This window comes from Symphalangus syndactylus, chromosome 5 (genome assembly GCF_028878055.3).
Source record: "Symphalangus syndactylus isolate Jambi chromosome 5, NHGRI_mSymSyn1-v2.1_pri, whole genome shotgun sequence".
Lineage (NCBI taxonomy): Eukaryota > Metazoa > Chordata > Mammalia > Primates > Hylobatidae > Symphalangus > Symphalangus syndactylus.
In genome coordinates this window covers 144,208,721-144,221,510 of record NC_072427.2, presented here as the reverse complement: position 1 = coordinate 144,221,510, position 12,790 = coordinate 144,208,721, and the positions used below count along the sequence as shown (strand labels likewise).

Sequence of the window (12,790 nt, the reverse complement as noted above, 5' to 3'; positions counted from 1 at the left end):
TGGCCACTCTTGTCTCAAACTCCTGGCTTCAAGTGATCTGTCCACCTTGGCCTCCCAAAGTGCTTGAATTACAGATGTGAACCACTGTGCCTGGCTAGTTTGTTTGTTTTTCTAGAGACAGGGTCTCACTCTGATGCCCAGGCTGGAGTGCAGTGGTATGGTCATAGCACACTGAAGCCTCAGACTCTGGGCTCAAGCAATCCTCCTGCCTCAGCGTCCGGAGTAGCCAGAGCAACTACAGGATTTATATTTTTAATACAGGTTGAGTATCCCCTATCTGGAATGCTTGGGACCAGAAGTGTTTCCAATGTTTGGATTAGGGATGCTCAGCCTGTAGTTATATGTGTGAAGCCCTTCTCCCCGACAACTAGATTATAAGCTCCTAGAAGGTAGAGGATTCTATTTTTTATCATTCTATATTAAACCTTTCAATTAATGCTTATTGACAGCCTGGTGTAGAATATCAGAAGCTTAATATGGGAAAGTTGTCAAAAGAAGAAAGGGGTGGTTTGGGGGGCCAAGCACAGGACATCTGTGGAGTTGGCTTAGAGGAGCTCCTTATTGACTTTGGAGGTGGAGGGAGAAATTTTAGTTAGGGGATAAAAGAGGAGACAGACTTGCAGATGCTACAGATCATACTGCTGGAGAAGTTTGCCAGTAATGAGCAGGAAAAGCAGTAGTAGCCAGAAGATTGATAGGCTTCCAATAAAAGATTTTCAGTAAGAGAAAGGAACAGTGCTATTAGAGAGAGATTAGTCCATTTTGAGGAAATGAATGTTAGAAGCCAGACTTGCCACAAAATGAAGGTTTCTTGGTATAAGACCTAGTATGTAATGAAGTGAGGTGTTGAACTGTAGGTACTCCATACAAGATGTTTGAGTGTTGAAGAAGATGGATGTTTAAGTGTTGAAATCATGGACTAGTGCCATTAAGCAGCTCTTTGGTGAGGAGACAGAACACAAAGAATGAGTAGGACTCAACTCGTGAGAAGAGTCAGGATGGCTCCAGATAAGGGAAAAGCTAAGGATACATAGGAGAACATGCGCCATGATTTATACAAGAGCCAAGACCGCTAGAATGCATTGGGTTCATACTGGTGAACCGTGGAAAATAAGAGCTTCCTAGGTAAAGATGGTAGGAGGACCCGAAGAGCAGAGCAAAGGATGTACCCTTGACTTGATGAGTGTTCATTTTAGGCTTTTGCACGTGGAGGAATGAGAGAAAATGTAAGTTCTAAGATAGTGGCGCAGGGCAGAGTATATGGGACGAGAAAGGTATGCAGGCACAGAAGGGGACTGGAAAGGGTGCTCCTACAGTGCAGGTGGAACATCTGCAACCAGGCTGCCTTCCTGAGTCATGTAAATCATGGTCGAAACATGTCACTGATGTCACTTCTAGTTTAACCCATTGAACAGGAAGATGAGGCTTGCTGTACACCCCAGTTGCAAAGGCAGATAAACTAAAGAGGGTTCATTGCTGGCATTTTGAGTGAATCAGTGATAACATTGTAAAAGATTCTTTTTTTTTTTTTTTTTTTTTTGCCTTTCTAATTTTCCAAAAGCTCCCACTAAGTTGTCCTATTGTCAGCATTTTTCACTTAACATTTAACTATATCCTTTGAAATTTAAGTTTTGAATACCATTTCCTGGGCTCACAGTCTGGAATGGAAGTGGATATACAGCTCTCGTGAGTCTGTAAAATCTAATTCTGTAAAAGAAAGAAACATATATACATGGTCCGGACCAAGGCTTTCTCGTATGGTCATGCAGTAATGCACCACACGATCCTAAAGGGTGCTCACTACGTCACAGACATTCTAGGCTTTTTTTTTAATAATTAGGATTTCACTTTGTCACCCAAGTTAGAGTACAGTGGCATGATCATAGCTGACTGCAGCCTTAACCTCCTGGGCTTAAGGGATTCCCCCACCTCAGCCTTCCAAGTAGCTAGGACTACAGGTGCACACCACCATACCCAGATTTCTTTTTTTCATTGGTAGAGGTGGGGTCTCGCTATGTTGCCCAAGCTGGTCTCAAACTCCTAGGTTCAAGTTATCTTCCCAACTTGGCCTCCCAAAGCACTAGGATTATAGGCATGAGCTACCATGCCTGGCCCTAGTCTTTTTAAATAATCATTTTGCCACTTTTTAGACAGTCAGAGAAAGGAGTACCTTTTCCTAATTTGCACTAAGTTAGCATTAATCCCGGGGTTCAGTAGCTCTCCAGCTGTATAAGATGATGGAGCCTTTCTTTATATACAGGCTAGAGTTCAGAGTGAAGACAGCTTTAGGAAAATGGAATCTCTTAACTCCTCCACTTCTTCTTCCAAAGGTTTATGAAAACCCCAGATGAAATCATGAGTGGCCGAACAGACCGTCTGGAGCACCTAGAGTCCCAGGAGCTGGATGAACAAATATACCAAGAAGATGAATGCTGAAGGAACCAACAGTCCACCACAGCAGGCCAGCAGCCCAGGGAACCCCTGCCCACCAGGATTGCTGGAGGTGTGACGGAGCAGGCGGGCTGAGTGGAAAAGGAAGTGACCCAGAAATGACAGGGACACTTCTCTTGCAGACCAAGAGGGACCCTGGAGCACCTTAGACAAACTACCCAGCACAGGCGGGGCTGGAATTCTGGCGGAGGGCGTGAGCCTGGGACTCGCATGTCACGTTTCCTTCTGATTTGGAATCTCTCCATCTGTAATTCCTCACCCTCACCCTTCCACCGTTGTTAGTTTCATGGTGTTTTTGTTTTTGTTTTAAGAACATGCAGTTTGACTCTTCATCGTTCATCTAGGGGAAGACATCTGATGTTGTTTTCCTATGGAAATATATATCTATTATATATATATTTTTTGCAAATCTCACAAAGTGCGGCAAGCCCAGCTGGTCAGGAAAGAGAATACTTGCAGAGGGGTTCAGGTTCCTCTTTTTCCTGCCACATGGATCAGGTTTGTTCCTGTTACTGTTGGGTCTTGGCTGAAAAAAAAAATGCTTTTAAAAAAGATAAAATGAAAAGGAGAGCTCTCTTTTTCTCTCTCTTGCTCTGTTCTTCCCTTGGTCTCCTCTGTCCTCCCTCCCTGCCTGCTATTGAGATTCAGATGCCTTCTAACAGCATTCAGCCCCTTGGAGAGTCTTGGGGATTGTTGGCACCTAAACAGAATCAGTGACCTGGGTGCTTTGTGGCCAGCAGCACACAATCAAACCCACATCCCAGCACTGGGCCACCCATGTGAGGGAGGCCAAAATCATCACAGATGCTGCTGTGCTGCAGACAGATACATGCTAGTCCAGAGAGCCGCCCGAGATGGCTGTGAGAACCATGCGTCTAAGACGTAAGATAAGGATGGAAGGCTGTCCAAGTTACTTGGAAGGCCTCGGCAGCTTGGGATTAGCTTGGGAGCGCTGCAAAGTGGAAAATATGAAAAGATCACACAGGCCCAGCAGTCCAGAAACTGGGCAAAAATATTCTGCAGTGGGGATTTGTTTTTCCAAAGCAGGTAACAGAGGCTAGTGAGAAAGAAAAACTCTCTGCTCCATTCCAAAGGCCATCTTGTGGTCAGTTTCATGCCCTCGCCTGATTTTTTTTTTTTTTTTCAATTCCTAGCCTTTTTTAAAGTTTCCTGGTCTCCACTGGACACAGAGCATTGGAGACAGAGGATCCCGGAGGGCAGTCTCAGTTGCAATCAGTGTTTGCCCAGCCTGGGCAGACAGGAAATTCCTCGGATACATTATTTTTTCTTTCTTTCATAGCTGTGTCTCAGAAAGGACCCATTTATGGCTCTTTTTCACCTCAAAATAAGATCGATGGTATCTTGTAAAATGAGGGTAGTGCCACTTCTTAGTATTTTTGATGATAACAGATATTTTTAGAAAGCTGTTTTAGATTTTTTTTTTTCCTTTTCTAGCCATCTAAATTGACTCTTCCAACATAGGTCTCAGAAATCCAATATTTGGAGTACAGTTTCTTTTAATCCAGATTAGACCTGCCTTACAAAGCACCCCTTCCTTGTTCCCCTGTGTTTCCTCCACTCAGTTGGGGGAGAAACTCACAGCTCCTCCGGGATACATACCTGCCCTCAGCAGCAGCTCCCAGGTGAAGTTACCAGACCCCTGGGCTTCTCCCCAGCCTTTTCTGAGTTGAGTCAGACATGTAGAGTTTGGGTCACACAGGCAAGGGGAATTTTCCCTCGGCCTTACTGACAAGGGCACCAACCTAGGGTGCAAACAGATGGACTATGGTTCAAGGACACTGGAATTGAAGAGCTGATCAAGGCTCTCTTCAGCCTTGCTCTGTCCCTGCCTCTTATCAGAGCACAGGTAGACACACGGGCATAGCTAGCCTGCTCCTACTGTCACAGGCGCCCCACCATTCGACCTTCCGGAAGGTCAGGGACCTTCTACGTGAGGCGAGTGGGTCTCAGTCTGCTTGAATGGTGATGAGATTCTGCCGGATCTCAGCACGCTGCAGGTGTCTTTTGAGAGCATTCAGTAGGACATGGTGATCCCTATTTCAGCCTCCAAGATGACTGGTATTCTCTCAAATGCAGAGATTAAGCCAAATACCTGATGTATTGTGAAAGCCACTGATTTGACGAATGGAGAGAAAGGGATTTTTACTGCATCCGTCTGTCTGAATACGAAATCAGAGACCAGGGCATGATGTTGCTAGGATTGGAGCCTCTCAGTCTGGCCTCTTCACCCAAATGCAAGAACTCAGTCTCTTACTATTCACAGAATCTTAACAGTTGAATTATGGAGGGAAATTCCCTTTTGCCCCAAGCGTTTCTATATTTAAAGCAATATCCCAGGAGAATATGTTAGACTTAGGATGACACCTTCAGCCACTTGAAGAAGAAATAGAAGGCGCTCATTCCAATATAGTCTTTATTTCCCATCCAGATACAGGTTGAGCATCCCTAATCTGAACAGTTAAAACCCCCAAATGCCCCAAAATCCAAAACTTCCTGAATGCTGTGACACCAGGAGTGGAAAATTCCACACCTAACACCTTTGCTTTTTTTTTTTTTTTTTTGAGACGGAGTCTCGCTGTCACCCAGGCTGGAGTGCAGTGGCGCAATCTCGGCTCACTGCAGGCTCCACCCCCCGGGGTTCACGCCATTCTCCTGCCTCAGCCTCCCGCGTAGCTGGGACTACAGGCGCCCGCCACCTCGCTCAGCTAATTTTCTATATTTTTAGTAGAGACGGGGTTTCACCGTGTTAGCCAGGATGGTCTCGATCTCCTGACCTCGTGATCCGCCCTCCTCGGCCTCCCAAAGTGCTGGGATTACAGGCGTGAGCTACCGCGCCCGGCCACCTTTGCTTTCTTATGGTTCAATGTACACAAATTGTTTTATATAGAAAATTATTTCAAATATCATAAAATTACCTTCAGGCTATGTGTATAAAGTATATGTGAGCCATAAATGAATTTTGTGTTTAGACTTTGTGTCCATCCCCAAGATCTCTCATTTTATGTATATATACAAATATTCCAGGATACAAAAAAAAAAATTTAAAAATCCGAGACCCAGAACACTTCTGGTCCCAAGCATTTCAGATAAGGGATATCAATCTGTACTACCCATAAGGATTTCATAATTCCCCTAACTGCAAATGTCCTCTTCATTTGTTCTTTATGAGAAAACCCGGGTAGTGCCAGCACCTGGATACAGTATTTACGCGCTGCAGACCCTAAAGATTTCAGATTCAATTAGCAAACCTTGATGAAGCACCTGCTGGACACTGTGAGGTACCCAAAGTTCAATCAGCCATAATCCCTGCTTTCAGAGTTTATATTGTACCTGCCTAATCCACCCAGCGTGACTCATTTCAACACTAAGTACTAGGGGTGTTGTCAGGAGACAAATCTGAAGTCAGGAGAGGAAAATGCAAAGGATCCCTGCCATGTGATGGATGTGCACTCTCACTTGGATCTTGAAGTTCTCGTTCCTACATCTCAAGCTAGCCAGGCCATCTCCTCTGTATCAGAAGAAAGCACTGGTAATTGGCTAGACTGGCTATGTTGAAGGTAACATGAACTCTAAGATCTTGACCCAGGGCGACTTGGTCTTGCTTAAGGTGGCATCACCAATGTTCCAAATCCTTTGGGGAGGTAAGGGTGTCCCCACAGAAAAAGGAATAACAGACCAATGGATTTTCTCCTTTCAACAGTATGTTTGGAACCCTCTGATCCAATGTCTTTTGATACTGATCTCTTGTCCAAATGAGAATGTCGCTTTAGCTGAAATTCAAATGGCTGTGACAATTTACCGAAATGATGAAGTAACCACCATTCCCACCTTTCACTGCCTAGGCTCCAAGTCTGAAAACATTTTTGAAATAGGAACTCCCTTTTGCAAAAGAAGAAACCTGGGTGTCAGGGAGGTGAAGTGACTTGCCCTAAGAGCAGACAGCATGCCAAGAATGAAAGTAGGCTCAGGATCTAGCCTGGTTTCACCCTGTCTGGCCCATTCCCATCCAGGAAACTGAGGATAAAAGATTCGGGAAAACACACCAAGAAAAAGGGGCAGTTTTCTTTGCCCAAGCATTTGGTGCTAGTTAGAGGCTGTTCACTCTCTCCTGCTCCTCTTCGGAGTAGAAATAAAGGCTGTGACACAAGGAAGCCAGTGGGGTGGGAGGGGGGCATGATAATCCCTGCCTAAAACCCACAGAAGACTAACCTGATACTCTTTTGACCCAACTGCATCAACACTAAACAGCTGCAGACCCCCTGAATCTTTCACACATGCCAAGTGAACATTCTTGATGATTTCTCTTTGTGACTGCAACCACCTGCAAACCAGAATGAATCTACAATTTCCTTCCCCCCCCTTTTTGTTTAGTTTCTAATCTCTTGTTTATGAGGTGTGGGGTTTATAAGGGACTGAATCAAATGAATGTAACAAAAAAGAAAAAAAACAAAAAAATGCCTTTTCTCAGGGCCAGTGAGTTGCAAATAATTTTTAAAGAAAAGCCTATAATTACATCATCTCAATAAATTTTTTATAAAAAAAAAACCATGAAGTCCAGAGTCTCTGTTTTTAATAATATGAAATGGAGTCAGACAAGGTGCTCCGATGAGGTAAATCCTGTCTCCACTCAATTATGGCATAAAGGGCAGTCATGGTTTTTCTCTGGCAGGAAGTCTCTACTGCAGGGCAGTCTGCAGGCCATCTTTAGACAAGTGGCACCGGAAAGGTCAGAGTGAAGCATTCCAATCTGAGCAGCTGCCACAGGTGGAAAAATTACCAAGAGGAACCCCGATCAGAGATGCTTGGGTCCCATGCTGTGGTGAAGGTTTATTAGCTCACTGAGAACTTAGCAATGCCAGGTCCTCACACAATAGAATTGCCCCTTAAATCTGCTGAGATCAGAGGTCTGAGCCTACAAGGTGATGAAGGCGAAAGGGCTGGGATAGATCCTATGACTAAATACGGGACTGTAATGACCTAGAAGGTCATCACACAGCTCAGAGCCAGCCCACATGCTCAGAATGTCCCAGCCAACCTGACCAACAGAGCCGCCCACCAACCAGTGGGCACTTGGGAGTTCAAGATCAAACATTCTGCACTTGACCAGAACCGTCTGCCATCAGAGGTGGGTGGAAACAAGGGGAAGAATGGAAAACGAAGCAGATGCATTGCTGTTGAGCAAATTGGACATCGGTTCGAAATGTCTTAAGAAATCAACAGTCTCAGAAAATGGTAGTTTACTTTTGTATTTAGGTTAACCCAGTTACTCTGTATCCCCTGAGAATGATTGCTGAAATTTGGCCCTATATTCTGTATGATCAGAGCACAGTATCAAATAAGGGTCTAGATATTTTTTTTGTGGTGCTAAAAATGCATTCGAAGCTACTATTTCTATAATGCAGCATTAGAGAACTGCTAGAAATGCAAATTATCAGTTCCCACCCCATAAACTGAATCAGAAACTTTGGAGCTGGGGCCCAGCGGTATGTTTTAACAAGCACTCTGGCGATTCTGATGCACACTAAAGTTTGAGAGTCACCGCTACCAATTTCTTCATCTTAGTATGAAAGAAAGCTTGTAGCAATTTAAACAATAAACTCAAAATAATTGATGACAACTAATTTGCATTAATAGTACTCACACACAATAACGCTGCATTTTCCTAATGGTAGATATACTGTGGAATGAGGCTAAGTGGACACAGAATCACATACTAAAGTCATCGTCTTGTTTTCTCCAAACCTTTTAAGCAATCAGTTTGCTGTAAAGATGAGCTGTTTTAAAGGGTAACTCTAACAGCTGACCTGCCTTTGCAAATTAGAGCACAGCAATTTATCCACTTATGTCCACTTATCTGCCTAACCAGCCTGATCTAAAAAGAAAAATAAAAGGATCATTCTCATCTGCTAACTGACCTTGGCTATCTGTCCCTGGAATTATTAAGCAGAGCCTGGATGAGCATTTAGCCAGGGCATTTGCAGAGGACTCTAGAACCACTGGGCTAGACCAGTGCCTCTCAAACCTGAAAGTGCTTATGAATCATCAGATGATCTCAGGAAAAAAAGCAGATTTTGCTTCAGTAGTATCTTGGGAAGTCTGGACAGAAGATCTGTTTTTCTACCCTACTCTCTGGGTGGGGCTTGAGGTTCTGCAACTTTTTTTTTTTTTTTTAAGACGGAGTCTCGCTCTATCGCCCAGGCTGGAGTGCAGTGGCACGATCTCGGCTCACTGCAAGCTCCGCCTCCTGGATTCAAGCAATTCTCTGCCTCAGCCTCACGAGTAGCTGGGACTACAGGTGCCTGCCACCACACCCAGTTAATTTTTTGTGTTTTTAGTAGAGACAGGGTTTCACCGTATTAGCCAGGATGGTCTTGATCTCCTGGGCTCGTGATCTGCCCGCCTCCCAAAGTGCTGGGATTACAGGCGTGAGCCACTGCACCTGGCCGAGGTTCTGCACGTCTAAAAAGCTCCAGGTATGCTGATGGTGCTGGTCCAGGGGCCACACTTTGAGTAGTGAGAGGGCAGTCTCCCTTCAGACCCTGAAATGCTGACTGCAAGCAAAACTGACCGAACCCCTCTTTTTGTTGTTTTCCTCTGCTAATTCCTCCCTAGAATGGTCCCTGGGCCCAGTCCTGCTCTGTGAGAAGTTTGCTTGTTCCCTTTCAGGGCAGCATCAAGAGTAAACAACATGATCAAAAGCCTCTTCACCAAGTGAAGGAACAGCTATTCATGTACTGGACCTTCATATACAGACATTCATAACCAGATGCCTCCTGTTCATCATTTTCTTTTTTCTTTGAGACAGAGTCTCGCTCTGTCGCCCAGGCTGGAGTGCAGTGGCACGATCTCGGCTCACTGCAAGCTCCGCCTCCCAGGTTCACGCCATTCTGCCTCAGCCTCCCGAGTAGCTGGGACTACAGGCGCCCACCACCATGCCCGGCTAATTTTTTTGTATTTTTAGTAGAGATGGGGTTTCACCGTGTTAGCCAGGATGGTCTCGATCTCCTGACCTCGTGATCCGCCCGCCTCGGCCTCCCAAAGTGCTGGGATTACAGGCTTGAGCCACAGCGCCAGGCCGCCTCATGGTCATCATTCTTATGGGAAGTAATGAGAATTCCAAGCATCACTGCCTCTCAGCCTCTAGAAAGACCAGTCTTGGTCACTGAAAGCAGATAGAACACTAGCAATGCCATTCTTGATGTTCTAAATGGCATAGATACGATGGATGAGCAGATCTTCCATCCAAACAGTCCCAGACGTTGACATTAAAATCAGATAATCCTGTTTGTTAGTACTTAACAGATTCACTGCTTTCTTATTTTTTTTTTTTTTTTAATTAAGGCCTTCAGTCTCTGCCAGATTAAGATGATAGATTTGTTAGTAAAAACCACTAAGGAACATCTGCTCAATCTCTTCCGAGACAATAGAAGACTATTTCCTCTCCCCGAACCTTCTTAGCAATGGCCTCCTGGAGTCCTCTGAGATGTTCATGCGTTCTCCCTCAACCAGAATTTTGGTCATGAGATCCCATATCAGACCATCCACCTGAGTTGACCTTTGCTTCCTCCAATGCCTCTGGGAGAGCTAAGTGCTATCTCGGTGCCCCAGCTGCAAGCAGTTCTATAAAAGCAACTAAATGCCTCCATGCAGTGAATTGCTCATGTGTGTCTGTCCCCTACTAAAGCTCTCTAAAAGTAGAGTATTTTATGCACATTTTTACTACCAGCCCCTTGCATGGGGCTGGCACAAGGTATATGTTAATAAGTGTTTTAAATGGGAGTGAAGTCAGAGAAACTCTTTGTGACCTTAATTTAGCAAAGATTTCTTGAATATGACACCAAAAAAATCCATAAAAGAAAAAAATGGATAAATTGGACTTCATCAAAATTAAAACTTGCTCCTCAAAACACATCATATTCAGAAAATGAAAAGATAAGTTACAGACTGGGAGAAAATATTTGCAAGTCATTTGATAAAGAACTTGTATCCAGGATAAACTTCCACAACTCAATAAGATGAATAACCCGATTTTAAAATAGTCAAAAGATTTAAACGGACATTTCACCAAAGAATTTATAGAAATGGTTGTTAAGCACACAAAAAGATGCTCAACATTATTAGTCACTAAGGAAAGGTAAATTAAAACCACAGTGAGATAACACAACTCATCCACAAAAGGCTATAATAAAGACTGTCAATAGCAAGTGTTGGCTAGGAGGTGGAAAAACTGGAACCCTCACACATTGCTGGTGGGGATGTAAAATGGCACAGCCACTTTGGACAACAGTTTGGCAGCTTCTTAAAAAGTTAAGCATAAATTTGTCTTATCCAAAAAAATTCACTCTGAAGTATCTTCTCAAAGAAATGAAACCATGTCCACACAAAGACTTATACACAAATATTTATAGCAGCATTATTTTACTTTATTTTGAGATGGGATCTCACTCTGTTGCCCAGGCTGGAATGCACTGATGCAATCACAGCTCACTGCAGCCTGAAACTTCTGGGCTCAAGCGATCCTCCCATCTCAGCCCCCTGAGTAGCTGGGACTACAGGTGTGTGCCACACACTGCCTAACTTTTTTTTATTTTTTGTAGAAACAGGGTCTCGCTATGTTGCCTAGGCTGGTCTTGAACGCCTGGACTCAAGTGATCCACCTGCCTCAGCTTCCCGAAGTGCTGGGATTACAGGTGTGTGCCACTGCACCTGGCCCAGCAGCATTATTCATAATAGATCACATATGTAATCCTATCACTTCGAGAGGCTGAGGTGGGATGATCATTTAAGCTTAGGAGTTCAAGACCAGCGTGGGCAAAATGGTGAAACCCCATCTCTACAAAAAAATTTAAAAATTAGCGGGGTGTGTTGGCACACACCTGTGGTCCCAGCTACTTGGGAAGCTGAGGTGGGAGGATCACTTGAGCCCAGGAGATTGAGGCTCCAGTGAGCAGTGATCACACCACTACACTCCAGCCTGGGTGACAGAGGAAGACCTTGTCTCAGGAAAAAAAAAAAAAACCAGTCACGGTGGCTCACACCTGTAATCCCAGCTACTCGGGAGGCTGAGGCAGGAGAATCGCTTGAACAGGGAGGTGGAAGTTGCAGTGAGCCGAGATCACGCCACTGCACTCCAGCCTGGGCCACAGAGCGAGGCTCTGTCTCAAAAAAAAAAAAAAAAAAGACAAAAACCAGAAACAATCCACACATCCATCAACTGGTGAATAGTTAAATAAAATGTGGTAGATCCAGGCAATGGAATACTATTTAGCAACTAAAAGGAAACAAACCATTGATACATGCAATAACATGAATGAAACTCAAAAACATATTCAGTTATATAAGATTTCCAGTAAAGGCAAATCTATAAAGACAGGAGGAAATGAGTGTTCACCTGGGGATGGAGGTGGGAGTGGGGATTGAATGGAAACAAGCAAGAGGGAACTTTTGGAGATAATGGAAACGTTCTAAAATTGGATAGTCATGATGGTTGCATAAATCTATACATTTACTAGAACTTATTGAACTGTACCCTTATAAAGAATGTGTTTTAAGGTACATAATTTTACTTCAAAAAAGCTGTTAATACAAAAAAAAAAAAAGAAAACCATCTACATAAATCAATTCATGCTGGTTATATGGTAAGTGGGACTGTCTTCAGGAGCTGCACATAGAACTCAAAGGACTTATAGAAAAATATACTAATAATATAATATACTAATAAAAATGAAACATTAAGAGAAATTATGACAGCAAGAAATCAATTACATTCTGTTCATCAATGAATTTCCCCAGGGCTAGGCCTCTCAACAGTCCAGGGAGTCTGAGTAAACCATGGCTCTCTCAGAAATACTTTAAACTATGGACACTCCAAAAGGAACCCCAGAAACACACAGCTCTTGATGGCCACCCCCTGCCAGCATCAGGTGGCTCCAGGCAGTTGTATAGACAGCGGCCCTAATTTGAACTGGTATCCTAGGATATTGGAAGATCATTTGATGCTGAGACTCCAAGTCACAGATTCTTAAAGCTACACAGCAACATAAAGGCCATCTGAATCAGTAGGTGTTTGGTTGTGTTATGTGTGGCCCCAGGGCTTCCCAAAGGGGATAAGGAGTAATGGGGGGGAAACGCCTCAAGAATGAAGCTGGGAGCCTGAGAAGGACCCAACTGACATCAAAGGATGGGAACAGCAAGCAGGGAGATGGTTTAACACACCTGTGGGCTATTATTCTTCGACTATGAAATTAACATCTATTTAGTTGGGGTAAAGAGCAAATTATTTTTTACTAACAAAAACGATGAGACTTTTAGCCAGGTG

General features: G+C 43.9%; 1 protein-coding gene across 7 annotated transcripts in view; it reads left to right on the top strand.

The window, feature by feature from the left end:
- Positions 1–7,017, top strand: part of ETV6 (ETS variant transcription factor 6) — a 258,085-nt gene extending 251,068 nt beyond the window's left edge. For all 7 annotated transcript variants that reach the window (XM_063639655.1, XM_055280632.2, XM_055280633.2 and 4 more), the window contains one exon: positions 2,331–7,017. In XM_063639655.1, the coding sequence (XP_063495725.1) occupies positions 2,331–2,338 (8 nt within the window). In that variant the 3' untranslated portion in view covers positions 2,339–7,017. The remainder of the gene's footprint in view (positions 1–2,330) is intronic.
- The last annotated feature ends 5,773 nt before the right edge of the window (positions 7,018–12,790 follow it).